The sequence below is a fragment of the Camelus ferus genome, chromosome 17 (genome assembly GCF_009834535.1).
Source record: "Camelus ferus isolate YT-003-E chromosome 17, BCGSAC_Cfer_1.0, whole genome shotgun sequence".
NCBI lineage: Eukaryota > Metazoa > Chordata > Mammalia > Artiodactyla > Camelidae > Camelus > Camelus ferus.
Genome location: NC_045712.1, coordinates 27,583,624 through 27,608,518, shown reverse-complemented (window position 1 = coordinate 27,608,518; position 24,895 = coordinate 27,583,624). Strand labels below are relative to the sequence as shown.

Here is a 24,895-nt window from a genome sequence, read left to right as displayed (position 1 = left end):
CTGGAAGGGGCAGGCGGGGACACATGGACAGAAGGAAAGCTGGTTAGAGAAAGGCTTGGCAGGGCAAGGAGAGGACCACTGAGGCACACACACACACCTGAGGGGCTGATCTGGCCTGGGCACTTGGCAGGCAACCTATGGACGATGGCAGGGAGGGCCCAGCCCAGGGCACCTGAACACTGGTACACGTGGACCTGCCTCTGCTCCCTGATCAGGGGTCTGGGACAAAGTCCTGGGCTGATACAGGGCTTGGTAAAAAATAATTAATTTTCCTTTTCAAGTGAAAGCTCTGACTCAGGCCTTTTCCTGTTCGGAACAGCAACATCCTTGCTTAGGCCTGAACCACAGAAGCTGCTCAGGGCTGTCCATGGCCTCCCCATGGCCAACTTGAGTCTACTCTACGGCTCCAGGCCCTACTTGGAAGGCCTTGTGGGCTCCAGGTGAGTGGGGTCCAGGGGAGGCCTGGAATCTGAGCATAGCTGGGAGGGGCAAGGCTGGGTTAGTGTGTGTGTGTGTGTGTGTGTGTACCTGTGCCCTAAAGGCAGACAAGGTATGCCTTCCAGGAGATATTTATGGATTTGGTGTTACAGCAACAGGGGGACTGTGATTATGTGATTAGAAAGGACGGGAAGCCCACACCCCCAGGTGTCTGCCCTGGGAGAGCTCCCTACCTGGAATGGGGCAGCTGGGTCCTCTGTGTCCCCAGCTTCCCTCCCTTCACCTTCCTGAAAAGTGAGAAAGCCAGGCTTCCTGCTAGAAGGGGAGGGGGCTGCTCGACCAGCTGCCCGGGAGCCTCCAGTGACTCATCCGGGTGGGGGGTGTTTATGAGCAGCCGAAATGGCTGTAAAAGTGGCACCTCGGTTCACTTATGGCCTGGCCATCCCCTCCCCTACCAGCCCCTTGCCTTGAAAAGCTTCCAGAGGGGCCTGGAACCCGGAAAGAGGTCTGGGATTGAGGCTTGGTGGAGGCTCAGCCTGGGATCAGGGTTCAGCCAGGGGTTAGAGGTCAGACTGGGCTAAGGACTCAGCCTGGGGGTAAAGCTCAGTCTGGGATCAGGGCTGAGGTTGGGATTCAGGCTGACTTTGGGGCCAGGGTTGAGGGGATGAAGTGTGAGGGTCTAGGGGCTAGTTCTTCCAGAGAGCCTCCAGGCTAGAATAAGGGGTTTTCTGAGGGAGAGACGCCAGACTGTAGGGCTCAGAGAACCTCTGTCTTTCCTGTTTGAGCCTGGTGCCCACTCAGGCCCCAGGGTCTGTGTACCTTGGCCAGAGCCCTACTCACAGTGGCAGTGGCAGCAGCAGAGGCCTGTCAGCCTAGGGCTGCTGCACTGGAGCCCAGCCCCTGCTCCAGTTCTGAGCTCCAGTGACAGCCTTGGCTCCTCCTCCTAGGCCTCAGCCAGGGGATCAAAGAGGGGAGTCCCCACAGGGACTCGCTCCCACTCCCCACCCCCGACCAGGCCTTTCCAAACGCCATTGAAACTGACCTGAAACTGACCAGAAACTAGCCCTGGGGCCCTGGGGCTTGCCTGTCAAAAAGAGTGGGCGGGCTCTGCCAGGCACTGGGGTGCTACCAGTTAATGTGTGACACTCCCACCCCTATGGTGGCACTTTAACCAGAGGCCTGGGGGTGAGTTAGTGGGTCAGTGGCCCCACTCACAGTGGTGGAATGTCCAGCAGAAGACTCTGGAGTGAGGCACATGAGTTATAAATAAGGGAATACGCTTAAGGGGCCTAAAGCCCATCAGATCCCTCTCTGCAGCCCTATCCACAGCCCACCCTGGTCCTCCTCCAAGCACAAATATTATTTGTTTTTCGATTTCAAGCTTTCTGATGTCAGATCTGAGAAGGACTCTCCCTATCAGCCCCTAGTTTTACCCCTGTTTCTCCAGTCCCTCCATGAATGTTCTTTTCCTGTTATCAAGGGGTGGGTGGTGGTCAGTGATCATAAAATCATAAAACTTAGGATCAAATTGCTTAGAAATAGAGACATAAAGCTAAAGAACACAACTGTTCTTTAGGTGCCCACTCTGAGCACCTCGGCGTCTGCCCATTTCCAAAGAGCCCATATACCACAGGGAGCAGCACCCAAATCACAGCACCCTGCCAATAATGGAGAAGACAGAGACACAAGGAGGGAGGGATGTCCTTTACACCAGGCATAGGAGCGTGATCTTGGCAGAGGAAACTACAAAGCAAAGGCAGGGGAGTGAACATGGAGAGAAGCCCGGAATCTAGTGAAAAGTACCTGTTGGGGAGAGTCACCTTTTGAGGAAACTGCCTCAAACAGCACGGTCCTTAAACCCCAGGACAAGAAACTTGAGGATAGTGGGGCACAGAGGAGAGTGTGGCCTTAGAAATGCATGGAGAAGACAGCTGTGGGTACAGTCTGGGAGATGGGTGGGTCTGCGCAGGAGGGAGGGGTGGTCGGCCAGGAAGGTTGGCAGCAACTGGATTCCAGTGGCCTTAGGGATTGGGCTTGGCCTTGGCCTCGGGTACCCACTCACATTGAAAGGATCAGCCATCCCTGAGATGGGGGGGGGTTGGGGGGCTCTGAGGAGCTCAATTTCCACAGGTTGAGACTGGGGAGCCCCCCAGAGCCCGTAGGTCTCTGGGATACCCAGAGGGGTACCCACCCTATGAGACACTGAAACAGTAAAGTTAAAAATGCCCTTTGAATCAGCTGATCAGCTCCCCATTTTACAGATGAGGAAACTGAGGCCCAGACAGCAGGAAAATCCTGTTGTGGAGGATACACAACAAGTAAGTGGGCAAGCTGGGGTTGTCACTTAGCTTGGATATTCCCCAGGGTCCCAACAGTTACTTTAGCTTCCTCCTAACCATCCTTAAAGCCCACTGCTCCAGGCATCCCAGGCCCTCCCTGCACTTCAGCATCCCTGCCTGGTACTGAAAGGTCTTAGGCTTGGGGCGAGAAGCCCCCCTCCTCTGGGCGCTCCGCATCTCTTCCCCCGCAGGAGCATGTAAGCCCCGCCCCACGCCTGGCCCCTGCCCCAAAAGATTCCTTCCTCCCTTCCCCCAGGTTGAGGGTCCCCAGTAGACCAGAGCCTGCCAAGAGCTTTTTGGGTGTGAAGGGATGGGAGGCAGAACCCGAGAGTGGGGGTCTCGGCTGATTTCTGGGTCTTGAGGCCTCTAGCCGCCCGGGGTGGAGTCAGGGGCGGAGCTGGGGAGGCCGGCCCGCGTCTGGATGGGTCCAGACTCAGAGAGACCCGGACCTGGGAGAAACTGGGAGGGAGAGAGAGGGACGTGAGGACAGAGAGGCGGGCAGGGACAGGGGCGGGTCTAGGCACAGCGGACCGACCCACTCAGGAGGTTCCCGAGGCTGGGGGTCCAGGCTGAGGGCAGGACGGGTAGAAGGGCAACGGCGGAACCAGACTCGGGGCTGGCAGCCGAGCAGCCTCCCCAGAGACCTCGGTCCAGCCTGAGCGGGAGTCCCGCGGGCGGACAGACAGCGCTGTGGCCGGGGGCGCGCGGGGTACCTCCCGTGAAGAGGGCCTACTTCTCGGCTGAGGGCCCCTATTCACCCGCCTGGGCCGGACGATCAGAAAAAAATAACGTCTGTGCCATCCCGGAGAGGAGAATGAAGCGGCGGCAACAGCCGGGGCCAAGTTCCCGGGCCCCGATGTTAGAGCTTCCCGGGTCCTGTAGAGCTTCCCGGGTCCTGTCCCCTCCACACTCACATCTCGCCGCTGTGCGACCCCGGGCCGCAGCCTCTAGAGAAATGTCCCGGGGCAGGGGGCAGCGGGCTCTGTTCTGCCGCTCCACACACCCATGTCGGAGGCGACGGGGGGGGGGGCGGGAGCAGGAGAGGCCCAGGGAGTGCGCGGGGGAGGGAAGAGGCGCCCGGGCCGCTGGGGGAGGGGGAGCGGCAGACTGCGAGGCGAGGGACGCGCGCGGCGGGCGGCGGCTCCAAGCGGCGGCCGGGCTAGGGGCGCTGGAGGCCAAGCCGGCCAGGGGGTATCCCGAGATCTCGATGAAGTCCCCCCGGGGCCGCGGACGGGGCGCTGTCCTGGGGAGGCTGTCGGGGGATCCCCGACATCCATGGCTAGGCGGGGGCCGCGGCGGTGCGCTCGGAGTAAGTTGGGGTTGGGAGCCGGCGCCGAGGAGAGGGGGCCGGAATTGGGTAGAATGACTCCAGGCCTGACCGGGGTGGGCATCCTGGTCTGTCTCGATGTCAGTCGGCGGCGCCTCCTCGGAGCCCGGCGGAGCCGCCAGCCCCGCGCCGCTGGGCTCCGGGGCTTTTTTGGAAACTTGCAAATGTTTTCGCAGAGAGCAAGGGGGAGGGGAGAGAGGGAGCGAGGGAGTGACCGAAACGCAGCTCGGGGCTGCTGGAAGAACGGAGGCCAAGGCCGGGGGAGTTAGAGACGGACTGACAGACAGGCAGACAGACCGAGCGTCCCGGCCGCAGGCGCGCTCTAGCGGCGCGGGCGCAGGCGGGGCTCCGGCACAGGATGGGGAGGGAGTGCCGGAGGCGGCAGCGTACGGATCGGGATCAGAGGGGGCCGAGGGGCTCGGAGCTGGCGGCCGGATCACCGAAGGGCTCAGTGTCCTTGCAAAGTTGGGATCCCTTACCCAAGCTGCACGCACCCCCTCCCCGCCCTGCCCCGCCCCCCCTTGTGCTAGCCGAGCTAAAAATAACAGCCCGGTTCGCCCCCCGCAGACCGCGACCCCAACCCCTCCCCCGACCCCTCCCCCACTGGGCGTGGGGCAAAGCCACAGCTCCCAATTCCCCAAAAGAAAAAAAAAGAAAGAAAAGGCGGCGCGGGAGGGGGGTGGACGGGGGGCGGGCCGGGGGCGGGGGGCCCGGCCATATGGATGTGATTTCTCTGCTCCGAGGCAGACGGGCAGCTCCGCAGCTCTCGGCGCCCGCCCGCCGCCCGCCCGGCCCCCGACTGCCTCCCTTCCTCCCTCCCTCTCTCTCCTTTGCGCCCGTTCGCTCGCTAGCCCTCGGCGCATGGGCCCCGCGCCGGGCCCCGGGGCCTCGGGCCGCCGGGCCGCCGGGGTCCCCTAGGCCCTGGCGTGGGCGGGACAGCCTGGCCTGACGCAGCTCTGTACCCCACCACCACCACCACCACCACCAGGGCCGGCGGCGGCGGCTGCCCCGAGGGACGGGGCCCTAGGCTGTGGCGATGGGGGCCGCCCGGATCGCGCCGGGTCTGGCGCTCCTGCTCTGCTGCCCGGTGCTCAGCTCCGCATATACGCTGGTAAGTCCCCCTCTCACACTCCAGGGCAGGCTGCCGGCTTGCTCTGGGGTCCCCCGGCGGGCGGGGCGGGATTCAGGGCTCAGAGGCTTGAGTTCCCTCACTAGTCTGAACTTTGGGTGGGGGGTCCCCTCTGGCGTGTCTGGATTCTGGGTTCCAGATGTCTAAGGTCTCTCTATTTCTGAAGCCTAGGTTTGGGGTCCCAGGTCTGGAAATCTGTGATTGTGGTTCTATCATCTGCTTCTATGAGCATCAGTGCTCTGTGTCTCCCTTGAAGATGACAGTATGATCTAGCAGAAGACTGGGCTTTGGCCCTGATGTAGGGTCCCACAGACTTTGCGCTGGGGGCTTCTGTTTTCTGCAAGTTTTGTTCTGCAGTCTGGGACACAGGGCTGTGGCTCTGAGGTCGCGGGTAGGATTTGAGGATCCCTCCAGCTCTCACCATAGCATGCATGCACACATGCATGCACTCATACCCAGCTTCACCCATACTGGAAGATGTCTGCCCAAAGAGGCGGGTGTGGTATGGCATGGAGGAGGGATGGAGGTCCCCTGAAGGAGACTGACCTTACAGAATACTCCTAGCAGGAGAAACATGCTGGAGGGAGACTCTGGTGAGCATGGGGTTCCCCATTTGTACCCTCCTGAGAGCAGAGGCCAAGAGGGGACCAAAGGGGGAAGAAAAGACAGAATGGGAAATAAGCTAGAGAGAGAAAAGACAGAGACAGAGACAAAGGGTGGGTGGCAATGGGAGCTCCCCAGAGCAGGAGAAGTAGACAGACGAAGAATAGCAAAGAAAAACAGGGAGAGGCTGGCAGAGACCAAGAGCTGGAGACACGGAGGGCCAGTGCCCTCCTCATCCTTGGCCAGGGTCCGGGGGTCGTTTCCTGGAAAGTCAGATCCCATGGCGACCCCAGAGATCCCAGGAGACCAGCCATTGCTGAGGAGGCTTCTGCCTGTATGTCTGACTTCAAGGCCCCTGCTGCCTACCCGGCCACGTCCCAGGTGCGGCGGGTGTTTGCCTTCTAGAGAGACAGGCAGGCAGTCTCCTCCTGACCAGCTCCCTATCCAAGCAGAGCCCAGGCAGGAAGGCAGGAGCTCTGGGATTCCTTCAGCTCCTCCTAATGCCTGTGTAACCTTGGGCTGTCCTTCTCCACACCTCAGTTTTCCTATCTGTAAAAAAAGATACCAAGAAAGAAATATTTGCCTAAGAATCTCCTGATCTGAGGCTCTCCTCTCCTCTGTTGGCTTCAGCATGCCCCATTCACCAGTGCCATGCCTGCACAACTTTGCCTCCCCAAATCCAGAGACATCGCCCCATACAAGAATTTGTAGATGGGGAAACCAAGGTTCAGAGACACTCGGCATCATGTGCAGGGATGTTCCAAACAGTGTGAATGCCAGAGCCCAGAGCAATTTCCCCAGCCTCCCCCTGGGCCAGGCTCACCTTCCCCAGGCCCCAATTCAGAGTGTGTGAATATAGCTATTGTGCAGAGCCGGCCAGCATGGTCTGTGGGCACACATGTGTGCAGGTGACTGTCAAGGAATAGACAGGGTGATGGGCACGGGTGACTTGAGAGTATATCTGTGTGTCATAGCAGGGCTCTGTAGGACTCTGGGCATGGTGTTCTCTGGGTCTACCTAAGTGTGAGTGTTGGAGTCGTCATATGAGCTCACGTGTGTCTGAAGCTGTGGGTCTGCACATGCCTTGCAGGAGCATAGTTGTGCATACATGTATTTGTGAGCACATGTGAACCTAGGTCTGCTGTTTTCTTATTTTTATTTAAGAAATGCTTCTATAGTGCTATCTACTTGCCAGACACTGTTCTAAGCACTTAACAATATTAACTAGTTTAATCTTTTCAACAATTCTCTGAGAATCTTCTGTTATCATTCTCTTTAACTGACCTTCACACAACCAATATGACCGTTATTTGTTGCACGACAACCAAGTGCCAAGCCCTGTGCCTCTATGCAGGGGCGGGGGCTGTGGGTGCCCAGGGACCCACACTGATTTCCAGGGAAGCTGAGGCACATGCAGAGAATTTGCTTGGCTTAGCCCTGGCCCAAGGCTGAGGATAGGGCAGGAGGATGGATGCTAGGGCTTGGTCATCTTATTGGGACATCTGTGGTTGGACACTCAGGTCGTGAGTGCACTGAATCTTCTCTGGTTCCAGGGCTAGAGGATATGGCCCCCTACCCTGTGGGCCACCTGGGCTCACCTGCAGCCAGCAAGAAGCAAATAGTCCGCCAGCTCTCTCTTGAACCCAGTAGATACCACTTCCACTCTCAGCTGACAGCCGCCTGTCGCCAAACCTGTATGCTGCCTGCCCAGCCGGCCCCAGGACCAGGCTCACATCGCCAGGCACCTCACGGTTGGGGAGCCAAAAAGTGTCCCACTGGGAGGACACTGGCTGTGGCCACTCAGCTGGCCCATCTTGTGCCTTACAGAAAAGAATAGCTGTGAGGGTGGGGGTCAGGTGGAGTGAAGTTTGGAGGAAGGGATGGGCCCACAGACTATGATTGGGAGGAAAGGGGTGGTCTTATCCTTGGGAATACCTTATCCTAAGGACCCCCTCAGCATGCACGCTTGTGAAGGAGAAACTCCTGCAGGAGAGGGGTGGGAACAGGCCTTGAATGTAGAGATATGACCATGGGGTCACTCAGGAGAGACTGTGGTGGGTGAGACTCCAGGGAACCACTCCAAGCCGGCTCCAGGGGCAGCTCAGCCAAGAAGCTCACTCTTAAAGACAGGAAGGAACCAACGTGTACTGAACAGTGGCTTTCCCCAGATTCTGAACTAGAAACAATCACAAATGTTTTCTCATTTCATCTGTTCATCTACCCATTTTATGGGAAAGGGGCCTGAGGTTCACACAGTGAGTCTGTGGCAGAGGTGGGATTTGAACCCAGGTCTTCAGACTCCTGCACTGAGCTGCTTCCTCCAAAGTAGAGTGAGGGCTCATGCTGGCAGGGGAGCCTCATGTCTTACTTGGGGTTTCTTTTTCTTCCTTTCCTTTTTTTTTTTTTTTTTTAAGTAAAATCCTTTGGTTATTTATTTTACTTTTATTTTCTTATTTTAATTTCATAACTAATATTTGTGAATATGTTCTTTCTTATAAAAGAGTCAATACAGATTAAACAGAAGTTATCCTTAATTACTCCCAAACCCTAATCCCCGTTCTAGAGAAAACCATTTTTAAACAATCTGGGTGGGGGATGCCCTCCTAGACCTTTTTCACTATGTTTTCAAAAGGTACATTTTTTTGTGTGTATGTATAAAGTAGTTTTGTTCTGCTGCTTTCAGTTTGTTTTTAAGTAAATGATATCAGTTTGTAGATATGCTCTGCCATATGCATTTTTCTATTTAAAGGTGTGTCTTGGAGATTTTCAGTGAATATAAATCTATCTTTTTTAACACTGCATAGTATTCCAAAACCCGAGATTCATAAAGCAGTCCCTAGAAATGTACATTTAGATTGTTTCTGCATAATTTTCCTCTGTGTGTGTGTGTGTGTGAGAGAGAGAGAGAGAGAGAGAGAGAAAGGGAGAGGGAGAGAGAGAGAGAGATTCCAGACGGCGGCAGGGAAGCTCCTTGAAATGCCCTCTCATGTCCCCAGGCGAACATTTCCCTGTAGGATATTTCTAAATTCTGTCATTGCTGGGTCTGAGAATATGCACATTTTTTATTTTAATAGATATGGCCAAATTGCCCTCTAAAAAGCCTTTGCGGGTTTATACTCACAACACTAGGAGTGACCAGGAGGTCTCTTCCCCACACCCTCTGTCTCACAGGATAGTCTGAAGATTCTTTTCCTCACCTTTGCCATTCTGATAGGTGAAAAATGGTGTCTCTTGTCATTTTAATTTGCTAATTATCAGTAAGCTTTGGGACGTTACACTGGTTTATTGTCCATCTTCTAAGAGCTTTCTCAGAGCCATTACCCATCTTTCTATGGGTTATTTGTCTTTTTCGTATTGATTTGTTGAAGCTTTTTATATCACCTGCCTTTAAACACTACTCCCTCCACCCCCCAGCTCTGGGAACTGACTGTGGACGGAGCAGGAGGAGGGGGGCAGAGCCCTCCCGGGAACTCGGGTTTTCTTCGGAATGTTTTAATGAGGCGTCAAGAGGCCTCCCCCGGATTCCTGTTGTGGGCCTTCTGGGGACACTCCCTGGCCCGGCCACCACATCAGGAAGGCAGCTCTTCCAGAGACAGAGTCCGCAGGAAAAAGAAAGGGTGGGCTGAGGGTTTTGCAGACCCTTGAAACTGTCTGCAAACTATAGTGTAAGTGGGAGAGGGTGCAAAGTTTTGCTCAGATTCTCAAAGACATTGGAAACCTCTAAACCTTTAAGAACCCCAACTCCGGCACCAGCCTTGTGCAGAGGTGAGACCTGGTAGGATCCTGTTCTACTGATCAGGCTGTGATTAGCTTAGGTGATACCATCCATCTGGGTCTTGGTCCCCCAGTCCAGGTAGAGGCCACTTGTGAAGATCCTCTGAGTCCTAGCAGTCAACTCCACCATCCCAGGTTCCATCCCACTGCCTGCCCTGAAGGCGTCCACACTGGCCAGGATGAGAGGCGTCACAGTGCCTCCCCCCAGCCCCTCCCAGCCCCAAACACAGGCAGCCTGTTCAGGAAGGCCAGGTGAGGAAGAAGAAAAGTCAGCACTTGTCAGGGGTGGCAGGGCAGGAGTGTCCCCGGCAGGGAACTTGTCCCAGCCTGCTCAGGCCAGCCAGACAGATGGAGGGCGGCAAAGGGTAGGGAGCAGTCCCTAGCTAGCTGGCTTGGGAGACACCGAGTGGTGCCAGCACAGGTCCCAATAGTGAAACCTGGAAAAGAGGTGCAGGAAGGCCAGGAGGTCACCAGGGGTTCTCCTGTTAGTCAAGGTTTTCTTGTTCTGGCTTTTCTGGAGGTTCAAACTCTCCATGCTCCTAATATGAGGATACAACTGTCCTCTGCCCAGTTAGGGCTGAGCACAAGCTGCCATCATCAACATCATCACCATCTGATCACCCCTACATCAATCTCCATCCCCAAATTACCTCTGTGGAAGGTGCCCTAGGTACTCTGCAAAGAGGCTCTTGCTTGACACAGTGAAAGATACAATCCAGAAAGACTCTGTGGAAAGCTGATATTGAGGCTGGCACTAGAAGATCCAAGTGGCTGGGTACCTCTTCCTTTCCCTTCTTCCAGGGTTGCTGCTTCAATATCAAGCAGACATTAGCTCATTCCTCACCTTCTTTCTAACTATGACTCTTAGCCTCAGTGGCTTCGTTTGTAAGATAGGGAGCTGGTGGAAGGTGAAGGAGATATGGTTAAAGCTCTAGGGGCAGTGGCAGTCCAGGGATGAGCACCAGGCAGATCTGCTTTCTCTAGAGGTGAGCAAGGAGCCAATAGCTGTCTGCCCCCAAGGGGACCAGGCTGACTCCAGGCAGAGGGATGGGTGAGATGACCCAACAGAGCATCCTAAGGCTAACATCACGCAGAAGGAGAAGTCCCTTTCCCAGAGGCAGAGGTATCAGGAGCTGAAGAAGGATCCTTTGTATTTGCTGAAGGAGGAGAATTTAGGCATGTCTGGGATCACGGACAGCAAATGTGTGGAATTTGGCGGTTAGGAGAGGTACTGAGAGGAACGGCCCTCATTTGGTCAGTGGCATGGATCTGGCTCTCTCCACCACCACTATCACCATCACACCTCCATCACCATCACCAGCCTTGGCATTGCCCCACTCACTGTCTTCACTGCCACCATCACTGCCATCCCGGGCTCCAACACCATCCTCAGTGAGTTAGGAGCTGAGTTAGAAGGAGCTGCTTGCCCTCCCGCGGGAGGGGTAGAGAGCAGATGGCTTTTCTCTTCCTTTAGGCTTCTGAACTCAGGAAATGAGAAACACATCCGGGCTTCTAGACCACACATTACTCTCTCCCTGGGACAGCAGTTTCTATGTTTGTAAATAACATATTGGCTTCCAGCCCCGATCTGCACCCTGCCTGGAGCCCCACAAATACCAGCTCAGGGCTCCCAGGCCACCTCTTTCCCTGTTCCCTCAGTTCAGGGCTAAGGTCAGGTCACCACCCCACCCTCTGCACATTCACAAACTGCAGGTCGTGTACCTGTGTGAATACGGGAAGGTTTCATGTTGGAGGGGTGAACATGGGGAGGGGGCTACAGTGGAGGACATTGAAGCTGATGATGGTTAGGTCAGGGGAAGTCAGCCCTAACCCAAGACCATAGGAGGGATGTGGGGAAGGGGGGATTTGGGACATCTGGCACTAGGGCTTGGTGGCCCCATCAGTGGTGAGTACGGACTAACTGACGCCTGGCCATGACCCAGCCCCAGGTCCCTCAGACCTCGCTCATGAGACCCAAGATGCCCAGACTCTCTGGATCTAAAATGATTCAAGTCCAAGTCCTCCTTACTAGGAGCTGGGCCAAGAAGACCTGAACTTCTTGGAGTGCCAGGCCAGGAGGAGAAGCAGAGCTATCAGCATTTTTTGCATCACTTCCAGGAGATAAGGCCCCCTCACTCAGGGAAGAGGCAGAGAAGGGGCCCTTCTGCCCCTCAAGCCCAAGCTTGGGGGACCTTGAATCTTAGTATGAGTCCAGGGTGGATCCAGAAATGAAGGGAGCCATTAAGATATCCTTTGACCCCAAAAGCTTGCCAGGCACACCTCACCCAGCAGGCCCTCCTATACTCCCTGCTCCCACCACCCATCTGCCCCTCACTGTGGCCCCCTTGACTTAGCATTCTACTCAGATGATCTCCCCCTGTCTCTCTGGGTCCCCAGCCTGGGGCACCCACAGTGCCTGGCAGCATGGGGACCCATAGCTGGAGAGGCGGGGAGCAATGACTTGGTGCTGCTGCTGACCCAGTAGCAATAATAGCAACCAGCTTTTCCTGGGCCCCACTCCTGCCCAGGCTTTTCATGCAGTACCTCATTTAATCCTCACAACAGCCCTATTATTATCCTGATTTTACAGGTGGAAAACTGAGGCACAAGGGTTAAACAACTTTCTCAAAGACAAAAAGCCAGGATTCAAGCTTCAGTGCTGGCGGCAGAAATCTTCTTAGATGAGGAGAGGGTACAGCTGGAGGGAGAGCTGATGGGGGCATTCCAGGCAGAGGATCTGTACTCCTCTCCTGGGCATTCCCAGACCCACCAGGAAACGAGACTCCAGAAAAGAGGGTGTGCCTCCTCTTGGCCATAGAGAGCAGCCAATAGCAGTAGGGGGAGGCTGAGCAGATGCCTTGGGCCTGTGAGAGGGTGTGTTGGTCATCTCCCAGCTAGTACACCTGTCTATCTGTCAGTCCGCCAAATTTTCAGCCAGTCAGTTTTCAACCCATGACTGCCTGCATTTAGTCTAGGCCATCAGTTGTGACCCTCAGTCACATCAGTTCATTAGTCTGTCTATTAGGAGGGTTGGTGTGCCAGTTTTGGGGGACTGGTGGAAGCCTTGTCAGCCACTCAGGAGCTTTCCAACATCTGGAAAAAATATGGTGCATTATCTGTTTGTCTTGAAAGAGATGGAGGTAGGCAGAAGGAGAAGGAGTAGTGGGGAAGGGTGCTTGCTGAGGGAGTAAGGATAAGACGATGGTAAAGTTGGTGCGGTGGTTATGGGGCTGGTGGCAGTGATGCTGCTAATGTTGCCTTTGGTGGTAATGGTGCTGGTGGTGATGGTAATGCCAAAAGTGGTGGTAATGCTAGAGGTGGTGGTGAAGGTCATGCTGATGATGCTGGTGAAAATAGCACCCGTGGTGGTGATGGTAATGATGTTCTACCAGTTGTGATGGTGCTATAGTGGTTATATTGATAGTAATAGTAGTTAGTGATCACGGTGGTAATGGTGCTGATAATATTGCTGATATTGGTGGTAGGGGTGGTGATTGTGTTACTGTGTTGGTCAAAGTGATGATGGTTGGTGGTGCTGATAGTAGTGGCGGTTACTGATGGAGGTATTAGTCTCAACAATGGAAATGGTAGTGAAAGGGTGCCGTAGTCAAGGGGAGATGGGCAAGGCAGCTACACAGGGATCAGACCCCTTAACAGCCTGGGTCCCCAATGCCAGAGGCACAGAGAGAACTTCAGACTCGTGTTGGAGCTCCCCTGATTAGGGTAGACCTGAGTTGTCCTCTCTCAAGCCCCATCCCCCAGGGCTACTTCTGTCCCCCTCCTGGCTGCTCGGCCATAGCTGGAGGTGGGGGTTAGAGGAGATGTGGGGAGTAAGAGTGAGGACATGGGAATCTGCTCCAGCCCTTCCTAGGCATTGGGTCCAGTTGATCTCAGGGTCCAACTCAGACGCCTGTGAGACGCAGAAGCACGGACATCCACAGACGCGCAGGCTAATGAACAACAGCATCACACACTCTCAGACACGCACACGCTGACCTTTGCCCAGAAACGCAGGTACACATGCATATTCACAGACCCTTCAGGCTCACGTCCCAAAAGTGCATGCTGGACAATCCCCACGTGAAAATATACAGAAATAGGGGCACGCACAAGTGCACACACCGGCCAGACAGAGAGTGCGCGGCCACTCGAGGATGTGCCGCCACTCACACGCACGCGCAAAGACGTGCACTCGCGTCCGCTAAGTGAAACCAGCAGAACCCAAGTCCGGCCGAGCCAATTGGAGACTCCTTGGCCCTAAAAGCCCTTGCTGCTGCCACCAAGAGACGCGGTCAATTAACTTCTCCCTGTAGCGGGCTCCCTGACCCGCCCGGCCGGCCGGCCGGCCGGCCCGCCCCCACGCGCTGGTGCCCGCCCCTTCCCTGACCGCCGCCTCCCTTCCCTGCCTCCTCTGGGCTCTACCGCCCTGCAAAGCTCCGTTCAGTCTGAAGCGACCCGGCCCTGCCAGAGGATGTCTGAGGGGATGCAGCTCTGCCTCTTGAAGGTCTAAGGGGACCAGGCTCTGCTCCGTGGAGTCTGAGGAGACACAATCCTGCTCTGGGTCTAAGACGTCTCATAGGACATGTCCCTGTCCTGGGGGTCTGAGGAGACACGCCCTGACTTGGGGTGCAGGTGGGATCTGAGGGGATGCATTAACCTCTTGTGGGTCCCACTAATAGGAGTGGCTGGGCTTGGGCACACGGAGCTGTTCCCAGGACAGGATGCTGCCTTTATGCTCTGACTCCCTTCCAACCCTAAGTCAGGGAAACAGAGGCTCCGAGTCAGACCCCACCCCACCCTCCATGATGCTCTTGTTCCCTTCCTTAAAATGATGCCAGTGAATCCTAGTCAGTGGAAGTCAATGCCCAGGGTGTGCATGTTGAAAGGAAGGGAAAGAAGGACACTCCAGGCAGAGGGAACAGCAGGAGCAAAGGCCTGTCCACTTTGTCAGAACACAGGGTCTGCTTGGATGGAGGGAGCTTCCAGATAAGCAATGGATGTGGGTGATTCCCACCCACAGCCTGCACAGGAGTGCCCCGCCCAACCCAGACCACTTGCCAGCAAGTCCTTCATCCTCTCCCTCTTGGGACTGCAAGAGTGGGAGGGGCTGAGGCACTCACCATTCAAGGGAAAGCATTGACTGGGGAGAGGGCCAGGATGGAAATTGGTGACTCCCAAGGTCCCGAGGGCACTAGGACTTGAAGGAATCTAGACCCAGTTTGTTTCCCCAGAGTTCACCACTCCTTATCCATCCCCGCCCCACCCAGGTCCCCAGCAGACAGCCAGGATCCTGTGAGGATCCATCCTGGGACATTCTATCCCTTTCCCACGTACCCCTGGGGAACAGACTGGACAGAGACTATCAGTGACTGCAGCCTATGGGTTTACTATCGGGCAAGCAGAGGACAGCCCCCCCCCACCTTTTCCTTCTGGTAGGGCAGGCCCTTCCTCTTGGAGCTAAGGCTTCCCATCTGTAAAATGGGAGCTGTGTAAGGCAGATCTCCCACATCCTTTGGAAAAGGGGGAATCCCTCAAAGAGGCTGGGATAGTTTGGAAACTGCTGCTCTACTGGGAAGTCAGTCCTGCCTGCAATCTGACCTTTGGCTTGGTAGGTGGATGCAGATGACGTCATGACCAAAGAGGAGCAGATCTTCCTGCTGCACGGCGCCCAGGCCCAATGTGAAAAGCGGCTCAAAGAAGTCCTGCAGAGGCCAGGTGGGGGGGGAGTTGGGTGGGCGGGGCCAAGGAGGAGGGTCTGGGGGCCAGGTCAGGAGAGGGAGGGGCTAGAGGAAGCTGGGAGCCCAGGATGCAGAACCAAGTGGCACCAAGAGAGGGTGCGCCCAGGTAAAGGGGGCCAGGTCAAAGTAAGGACCAAAAGTGGGGTGAGTCAGGTGAGATTAAAGTCAGCAGGCCCAGAGATGCGCTGAGCCTCCCCTCCCAGGATGCAGACTGGAGGGTATAAAGGCAGCTAGAGTCTGAATCACCTCCAACTAGCTTAGATCTGGTGAGGCATGCCAGGATCAGGAGCTCTGACTAGGGGTGGGCTGGGACAGCTTCCAGGAGGAGAGGAAGTATCCAGTGCAGATCCAGACGGGTGAGTAGGTCTTTGAAGGAGGCCCTCTGGGCAAAGGGCAAGGCAGATGAGTCCAGGGTGAGGAGAATGAGGCTTTAAGGGGAGGAGAACAGAGGGATACAGATGGGTATCTATGACTCTGTCAGTCATGGTCACTGTCCAGGAGTGTACTTAATGGGGTAGGAAGGCTTCCTCCTACCAACACAGCATCTTCATGGGACCCTTGCCATGGTGAAGCTAACCCCACAGCCTGCCCCAATCTTAAGCTCATCTCTTCATTCAGCCCATTTCCTTGAAGTGGAAATGGGGCTCCATTAGCAACCATCCAGGCCTCTGACTTCTATCTGATTAACCCCTCACCTGGAAGATCCCCCCCCCCCACCTGACTTGTGGGCAAGTACAGCTTCCTCTCCTGAGCTGACCCTCAGACTGCTGGGGGAGGATGCTGGTGCACACCCAGGATGCAAGTGCACAGTGACACACCCTAGAGCCCACAGACTCTGCTCTCACTCACAGAGACTCACATGGTCTCTGCAGTCACAGCCCTGCCCACATTGACCCCACCAGTGACTCCCTGGTCCCTTGCCTCAGTCACATCAGGGTCTGGGATGGGGTCAAGTGGAACCCAGCCCTCTTCCTGGTTGTGGGAGCCTAAAGGCATCTCCCTCTGCCCTCTCTCTGTTCACTGTGGAGGCCCTCCCTTCCCACTCCACCCCATCCTGCTACCCTTACCCCACTGAAGCCCCAAGGTGCAGACAGGAAAATGGGCACAGCCATTCCATCCCAGCCCAGGGTGTCTGCACTCAGCTTCCCATTGTTGCCACAAACCCTGACATGGGAGGGCCAGGGGACCCTAGCTTGGACTGTAGCAAGTCAGATAATAAGGATGACTTTTCAGCAAGGAAGAGGGACCTCAGGCATTTCTGAGTGGAAGGAAAGGCCAGGCTTCATCTCAGATGGAGAATCTCCAAGGTCCCTTGTGGAAGCTGTGAACTCCTTCCTTGGGCATCCTAGGACAGGGGATGGGGTAGAAAGGCTCGTCTGTCCTCTCTTAACTGCACACTTGTGCTCTTCTCTTCCACACCTATGCAGTGCTCTGGCCCAGCTTCATTTTCACTGTTTAACCTCCCTGTTGACATCACCACTACTGTCTACTTTTGCCATGCGCCCCCTGGTGGGGCCTTTGCCTCCTGTGGGCTTGGGCTCCGGGGTCAGGCACCACCTCTGCCCATGTCTTGTCCACTTTACCGCTCAGCCTACTAGTCGATCCCATACCGGAATGGTGTTCACTTCCATTTGAATCCCAGTTGAGTCTCCATGCTATCTGATTACTTCTGCACCTGGCAAGTGCTTTACAGTTTGTAAATCATGTCCTCACCTGTCATCAGCCTGAGTGTCAACAGGGCAGGGGACAACCCCCACTGTACAAAGGGGGAGTCTGAGGCAGGAGGCTCCCTGGGTCCCCTGTTGTGGCACTGTTGACAGCCATAACTGCTCTAATTTTTCCAGCCGACATAATGGAATCAGACAAAGGATGGGCATCTGCATCCACATCAGGGAAGCCCAAGAAAGAGAAGGCATCTGGGAAGCTCTACCCTGAGCCCGAGGAGGACAAGGAAGTGCCAACTGGCAGCAGGCACGAAGGTATGTCCGTGCTTCCATGCATCCATCTAAGACCCACTCGGACCTTCCTGCTCCACTGCCCCACCCCTTTCATGTGAGCTCATGCTCCTGGCTCTTGTGGAAGGAGAGGGGCTGGGAGGAGACAGAGCTGAGGGGGCAGCATGTAGAGGGGGCAGGCAAGCTGGACGGGCTCAGGCCCCCCTAGAGAACTTGCCCTGCACACCTTAGGGGTAGACCCAGGGCTACATCCCTCCCATAGAGAGAGATGACAGAGAACCTGGGAGACAGATGGGCAGGGAGAGGCTGGGAAAGACCTAGAGACAGAGAGAGAGAGAGAGAGAAAGAAAGGCAGGGAAGAGACAGAGAGGGGACCAGGAGGCGCACACTGGGCCTGGGACTCGATGAGTCAGAAGAGGGTGCGCCATAGAGACAGAGCAGAACAGGAGTGGGGCTGGGAAGGGGTGGGGCCAGACAGCGGGACAAGGAGGGCAGAAGAGAACAGAGGGAGGGAGATGCGGGGCTGCGTTGTCCCTCAGGGAGGTAAGGAGAGACAAATGCAGAGCCGAGGCTGCAGCCACAGGGCCGGTTTGAACCGGCTGGGTGGGCAGCAGATTCCAGATGGGCCACATCTGGGAGGCTGTGGTCACCCTGTGGCTCCCCAGGGACCAGAGGGAATTGTGGGCCCGGCCAGGCGGGGCTGGGAATATGGTGCCCAGGACAGAAAGCCTTTCACCAAGCTGGGGTGGGTCCAGCCATCAAGGCAGCCTTCCAGGGTGGCTGGAGAGTCCTGTGGTTGGAGCCCTGATGGGGGAATGTAGGGGGCTGGGGCATGCAAAGTGGAAGATTCAAAAGCTGGAGACCCTCCAAGGTCACTTAGCATCTCTGCTGTGTGGCTAGAGCCCCAAAGTGGGATGTGTCACCCTGCCTTGAATCCCACAATTAGCACTTAGATTTGGGGGATGTCTCCCCAACGAATGGTCACTGGAGTCATAGCAGGTGCTCAGGGCAGGTCTTAGACAGTGGTGGAAGTGCATATCAATCCCAATTTCCCAGGGAAGAAACTGAAGTGTAAAGAGGATGGACACCTGCATGAGGTGGGCAGCCGTTTGGGAGTGAAGCTGGCACTGGAAACTAGACTTCCTGCCTCCTGTCCATGGTCCCTGGGCAAGGGTCACGTAGGAAGCATTCTCAGCTGAAGGAGAGTTAGTCTGGGAACTCATCCTTCTCCAGGGACACCTGGAAAGTGGGACCAAGAACAGAGAGAAAGAGAGAGACCTGACCAGGGGTTGTACACTTGAGGAGGGCAGGGCCCTGGGCTGTATGATCTCGGCAAATCACTCGCCTCTCTTGGCCTCTACCAGCCAATCTAGAAAATAAGGCAAGTGCCAGCACCTGCATAGAGGGGCTGTAGTGAATTCCATGAGGCCAGGTGGGTGCAAGGCACAGTAGGGAGTAAGGGCTTAATACATTCTCTCTGGAATGTTCCAAGCCTGAGTTCTCTAGTCTCGGAGCACACTTGTCCCTGAGGGAGCTAGTGACTACAAGTGTATTCATTCCTCTGGGTCACTAACCACGAACTTAACTGGTGTACCCACCTTTTCTGTCTATCTCTGTGGGCACAGGGCACCCCTGCCTGCCAGAGTGGGACCACATCCTGTGCTGGCCCCTGGGGGCACCAGGTGAGGTGGTGGCCGTGCCCTGTCCAGACTACATTTATGACTTCAATCACAAAGGTAAGGCAGGCTGCAGTAGGGTGGGGACCACAGGAGTACCAGGACTTGGAGCTCAGGGCTTCAGTGGCTCCAAATCGCTGTGCTCGCCCTGACCCTCCCACGGACCTGCAGGCCATGCCTACCGTCGCTGTGACCGCAATGGCAGCTGGGAGCTGGTGCCGGGGCACAACCGGACATGGGCCAACTACAGCGAGTGCGTCAAGTTCCTGACCAATGAGACTCGTGAACGGGTGCGAGCCTTCCCCATCCCTAATCTGATCCTGATAAGGCCACCCCAACCCCAGTGGTGACGCCTGGCAAAGTCCTGACTCCTCCCCCAAACTTCACCTGGCCTCTGACCCTTAACTTGACGCTCACCTCGAGTCCCGGGGCTCTGACGGTGCCTCCTCGCCTGCACAGGAGGTGTTTGACCGCCTAGGCATGATCTACACGGTGGGCTACTCCGTCTCGCTGGCTTCCCTCACGGTGGCTGTCCTCATCCTGGCCTACTTTAGGTGGGCGGGGGCGGGGTTGAGGGGAGAGGCGGGGCGGGGCGGCGTGGGGCCGGGGGCCTGGTTGGGGCGGGTGCTTTCCTTCCCCTCATTGTACCCCTACCCACCGCGTTCCCCTCGGCTTCGTGCCTACCCACCGCGCGTGCCCGTGCCTCCAACCCATGGTGTGACGCGCCCCGCAGGCGGCTGCACTGCACACGCAACTACATCCACATGCATCTGTTCCTGTCCTTCATGCTTCGCGCCGTGAGCATCTTCGTCAAGGACGCTGTGCTCTACTCGGGCGCCACGCTCGATGAGGCTGAGCGCCTCACGGAGGAGGAGCTGCGCGCCATCGCCCAGGCACCGCCGCCGTCCGCCGCCGGCTACGTGAGTGCTCCCTCCGGCAGCTGCCGCGGGACCCTTGCCGCCGCTGGCTTGACGGGAGCCCCAGCCACCCACCCTGGGGCGCCCCCGTCCCTCGCCTCCATTTGTCTCCTGCTACCACGGGCCTCAGGCCACTCACACCCACCTTACTGCTTCCCTCGCACCCATCAGCTCTGCTTCCAGCCCCTTTTGTCCAGGGCTTTATGAATGTCCCGCCTCCCCACATTGTCATCAACACTCCTGCCTCGGCCCAGGACCCCCAACCACTCCACCCCTTCACCTTGCCCCGGGCCACTGTCGTGTGCCCTCTTGCCCCTGGCAGCATCTCCTCCACACATACCCCTCAGCTTCTGCCCTTGGTAGATCCTGCCCCTTCCGCACTAGCTTGACTAGCACCACTTGTCCTATCTCATCAGCACCCCTGACCCACCGCCCATCCCTCTACCCAGCCGAGCTACCCCAGATGCAGGCCCGCCCTCTGGCTAACACCAGCTGGTCTCCTAGGTGGGCTGCCGGGTGGCTGTGACCTTCTTCCTTTACTTCTTGGCCACCAACTACTACTGGATTCTGGTGGAGGGGCTGTACCTGCACAGTCTCATCTTCATGGCCTTCTTCTCAGAGAAGAAGTACCTGTGGGGCTTCACGGTCTTCGGCTGGGGTACGCAGGCACTGTGAGATGCAACAGGGTGGGACCCTGGGTGGCAGGGTCAGAGACTGCCACTGAGGGGAAGGCACCCACACAGCACAGCCCATCACTGATGTGGAGCAGCAGGTGGGGAGTCTGCCCACCCTTCTGTGACCGTGACCCCATCCCAGGCCCAGGGAAGAGGGCTTGGCCAAGGGTTAGGGTTCACCTGGGGTTGAGGTTCAGGCCGGGAGAGGGAGGGGAGACTCTCAGGTCAAAATTTAGCTCAGGATCAGAGTGGGATTTGGGGTCACATGTCAGCCTGGGGCTGGTGTTGGGATCTGGGACCTTCCCTCCACCCTGAGCCCCCACCAGTTTTCCCCAATAATCCCCTCACTGCATGGAGCTGTCCACCTCTCTGCCAGCCCAGAGCTGCAGGCCTAAGCTCTTAGCATCATCTGGGCTTCGGCAGCCCCTATGCAGAATGTGTTTCTGGGGCTCTGCACTCCTCCCCCACGGGCTCTGGGATCGAGTTACCGATAATTGTCCATTATTGTTGGCAGTTCCAGAGCTTGGCTGGGCTCCGGGGCGACTGGCCAGACTGCAGAGGGGTAGGCCCAGTGGCTGGAGCCATCCCTGCACTCGGCACCTAGAGGCCCTCAGATCAACAGCCATAGCCTCCCTGCCCTTTGGTAGATATTGACCTTGACCTCACCCACGGCAAACCCCAGAGTTGAGGGAGACCTGGACTTGGTCCCAGGAACTGATGCGGGCTCTGGGGCTAGAGGATGTCAACGTGGGCGGGAAACACACAGATCTTGGAGCACACAGGAATGTCACAGCTCTTTTTCTCACATAAACCCAGGTCATGCCCTGCCCCTCCCAAGGGTGCACAGGGCCTAAAATGAAATGTGAGGGGGTAGAGGGTGAGGACTTGAACTCCTTTTGAGAGGCAAAGCTCACTCAGAGATATCATCTGAGCTGGCTCAGGCCTGGGCACACTAAGGTTCCTCTGTGGCCATTTACCCAGCCTGGAACGACACCTGTCACCCCATCCAGCCTCATGGGGGCTAGGACCTTTCAGAGTGGATGGGTGGGGGCAGTTGCTGGAACAGAAAACACCTGCTAATAGTTTCCCTCTCTCACAAGGAATCCCCAGTGCAGAGCATCACCCTTTAGGGGAAGGGAGGGCAGAATGGACTGGGCATAGATAAGTTAATGATACTTTATTTCACCATGTGCCCAACAGGAATGCGTATGTGTGGTACCATATGCAGATTCAGGATGAGGGCAGAGGGCTGAACTGGGTCCTGAGGGCTGCAGCACTGAGGGGAGGCTGTTGGGACAGCCAGGCAGCCCATGCAAGAGTGGGGCTCTGTCACCAAGCAGCTTATGTACCCAGGGTGAGGGGGGTCAGGGACAACAGTGGGATAAGTCGGGGGTCATCAGGTATGAGGGGAATGGGACTGGCAAGGTGGGCTGAGGAGACAGACATTGTGAACAGCATGCACAGTCCCTCACACACTGTCCCCCTCTGCACCCACAGGTCTGCCTGCCATCTTCGTGGCTGTGTGGGTCAGTGTGAGAGCCACCCTGGCAAACACCGGGTAGGTCCAGGTGGAGAAGGGGTCAGGAGGCTCTGACACAGGCCAGAAACACCCCTGGTACCCTCTTCCTACATGAAGCATATGCAGGGCCTCCTGTACTCTGGCTCTGAGTGGCCCCAGCTTTAATAGTTTTCATTCCAACTTTAAGCCAGGTACCCCCCAGAGTCACAGGAGGCTAATTCAGAAGCTTCTGAGGATAGCCTCAGGCCTGACCACACCTGACACTCCTCTCTCCTGCGCCCCAGTGGACAGCTAATGTCACCAGCTCTGGGACCTCTCTGTGGGAAGGCTGAGGGTGGAACACAAGTGGGTGGGGGCTGATGCCTCAACCTTCCCCAGGTGCTGGGACTTGAGCTCTGGGAACAAGAAGTGGATCATCCAGGTGCCCATCCTGGCCTCCATTGTGGTGAGCAGGGGTGACCACAGGGCTGGGTGGGGGTGTGAACCATGGGCCCCAGGGACCAGCCCCTAACAGGGACCTATAGAGGCTTCCCTGGACCCCAGAGTCAGAGCTACAAGGCCTGAGAAGCAGCTAATCCCCTCCCCAGTCCAGATGCAGAAACCAAGGGCCTAAGGAGCCTCCTGGAGAAGGAGTGGCAAAGCAGAGCCTCGGCAGGGCCATGGGTCCCACAGTCCTTGCCCCACCCTGCTAGGGTGCAGCCTTGAGATGCAGCCCTCCCTCACTCCCACAGCTCAACTTTATCCTCTTCATCAACATCGTCCGGGTGCTTGCCACCAAGCTGCGGGAGACCAACGCCGGCCGGTGTGACACGCGGCAGCAGTACCGGTGAGCCACGCCCACCATGCCCAGGCTCCTTAGAGTTCAGGGGTCTTCAAACCCCCACCACCATGTACAAAAGCAGACAGATGTCCAAGAATGAGCCTGTCTCAAGAGAAGGACCCAGCTCCTGACTCCCTGTCTGGCTCTGCCAGCAGTGATGGGATTTCGCCTGGCTTCTGGAGGCCCTGGGAGCCCTGCAAAGCCAGCCTGGGCCACTTGGTGCCAGTCCCCGAACCAGAGCTGTGGTCTGTGAGGACAGGACAAACCCAGAGCTCTCCTCAGAGAGCCGGTCATAGGGAGCCAGAGGGACAGGTAGGCAGTGGGTGGACTCGAAAAGGTGGCAGTTTGGCTCAAACCTGGAGTGAGCCATGGGATACCAAGGTAAGGCCACAGGGGAGTGAGTGAGTGCCAGCAGAGGGACCAACAGGTGCAAAGGGCCCAGGGACGGGGCGACATAAATTATGGTCCACTCCAGGACACCTCAGAGCCAAGGGGCCCGATTAACACTTTGCTGAGACAACAAAGTGTCATTGGCTCAAGTGAACTGGGCTGTCTCCGCTGGTGACCAGAGCTGTGGGCCCCTTAGTGGCTTCTAGAGCCTGGGTCCAGCATGTGGGGGTATGTAGTGCCTGTTGAAGGGGAAGCGGCTCCTGCCTGATCCACCTGCCCCTCTGGCCCAGGAAGCTGCTCAAATCCACGCTGGTGCTCATGCCGCTTTTTGGCGTCCACTACATCGTCTTCATGGCCACGCCGTACACCGAGGTCTCAGGGACACTCTGGCAAGTCCAGATGCACTACGAGATGCTCTTCAATTCCTTCCAGGTGTGCAGCCTTGGCCGAGGGCAGGAGTAGGCAGGGGGTGGCAGGGGAGGGTGCTTCCACCCTCTCCAGACGCAGCTGTGGGCCCTGACCTAGTACCCTCTCTCCACAGGGATTTTTTGTTGCCATCATATACTGTTTCTGCAATGGCGAGGTAAGCAGTGGCGATGGGGCAAGGCAAGGAGGACTCAGAAGTGCTAGGGGGTTCCCAAGTCCTGTCCCTTCATTTTATGCCTGTTTCTTACTCTCTTTCTCCAAGAACATCTCTGAGGACATTCTGAAGGCAGAGAGGTCTTTCCAGATGATTCAGGCTCAGGACATGCTAGGATCTGTGGGCATAGCCAGGTGTCTTCCCAACTCCATGGCTGAATTGTCTGTAATCCAGACTGAACACTCAGCCACCCTTGCAGCCATTTGAGCCTTCTAGATTCTGGGTGTGTCAATCACCTGCAACCAGGCACCATGTTCTGAGGATGATGGGATTTTTCTTGGCCTTGAAAATTTCCAGTAATATCCAGTGCCTCTGTTTCCATTCAGCGTTCAGTGTTGTAGGGGCAGAGATGGGGCACTGTTGGGGTTGGGGGACATGTGACAGAGGGGCTAGAGGCATATCTGACCACCCATCCTCCTACTGCCATCCCAGGTGCAAGCTGAGATCAAGAAATCCTGGAGCCGCTGGACGTTGGCACTGGACTTCAAGCGCAAGGCACGCAGCGGGAGCAGCAGCTACAGCTACGGTCCAATGGTGTCTCACACAAGTGTGACCAATGTAGGGCCTCGCACAGGACTTGGGCTGCCCCTCAGCCCCCGTCTGCTACCTGCCGCCACCACCAATGGCCACCCCCCACTGCCTGGCCACACCAAGCTAGGGGTCCCGGCCCTCCAGACCACACCACCTGCCGTGGCCACTCCTAAGGACGACGGGTTCCTCAATGGCTCCTGCTCAGGGCTGGACGAGGAGGCCTCGGCGCCAGAGAGGCCACCGGTCCTGCTACAGGAGGAGTGGGAGACTGTCATGTGATCAGGGACCCAAGGGTTGGACCTGTGGACATAAGGGCAAACAGGCGGACCAAGAGATGGGTGGTTGGACGATTGCCCACTCAGGGCTGGGGATGGGAGGACAAAACAGGAAGAAAAAAAAAAAAAAAGAAAAGGGAAGAGGAAGCA

The 24,895-nt window shown here is 56.7% G+C and overlaps 1 protein-coding gene across 4 annotated transcripts; it reads left to right on the top strand.

Moving 5' to 3' along the window:
- The first annotated feature begins 301 nt into the window (after positions 1 to 301).
- On the top strand, positions 302 to 24,895 carry PTH1R (parathyroid hormone 1 receptor). Of its 4 annotated transcripts, none has more exons than XM_032458658.1 (16): positions 302 to 440; positions 2,700 to 2,756; positions 5,093 to 5,215; positions 15,223 to 15,325; positions 17,193 to 17,327; positions 18,929 to 19,039; positions 19,151 to 19,269; positions 19,439 to 19,533; positions 19,713 to 19,899; positions 20,401 to 20,554; positions 22,068 to 22,128; positions 22,468 to 22,534; positions 22,821 to 22,915; positions 23,594 to 23,731; positions 23,841 to 23,882; positions 24,372 to 24,641. In XM_032458658.1, the coding sequence occupies exons 3-16, from the start codon at positions 5,141 to 5,143 to the stop codon at positions 24,490 to 24,492; spliced, it is 1,503 nt and encodes a 500-aa protein (XP_032314549.1). In that variant the 5' UTR covers positions 302 to 440; positions 2,700 to 2,756; positions 5,093 to 5,140; the 3' UTR covers positions 24,493 to 24,641. The 4 variants fall into 4 exon arrangements, with proteins under 4 accessions (XP_032314549.1, XP_032314545.1, XP_032314546.1 ...); XM_032458654.1 differs by having other exon boundaries at positions 303 to 440; positions 23,590 to 23,731; positions 24,372 to 24,895; XM_032458655.1 differs by lacking the exons at positions 302 to 440; positions 2,700 to 2,756 and adding an exon at positions 3,865 to 4,086 and having other exon boundaries at positions 23,590 to 23,731; positions 24,372 to 24,895.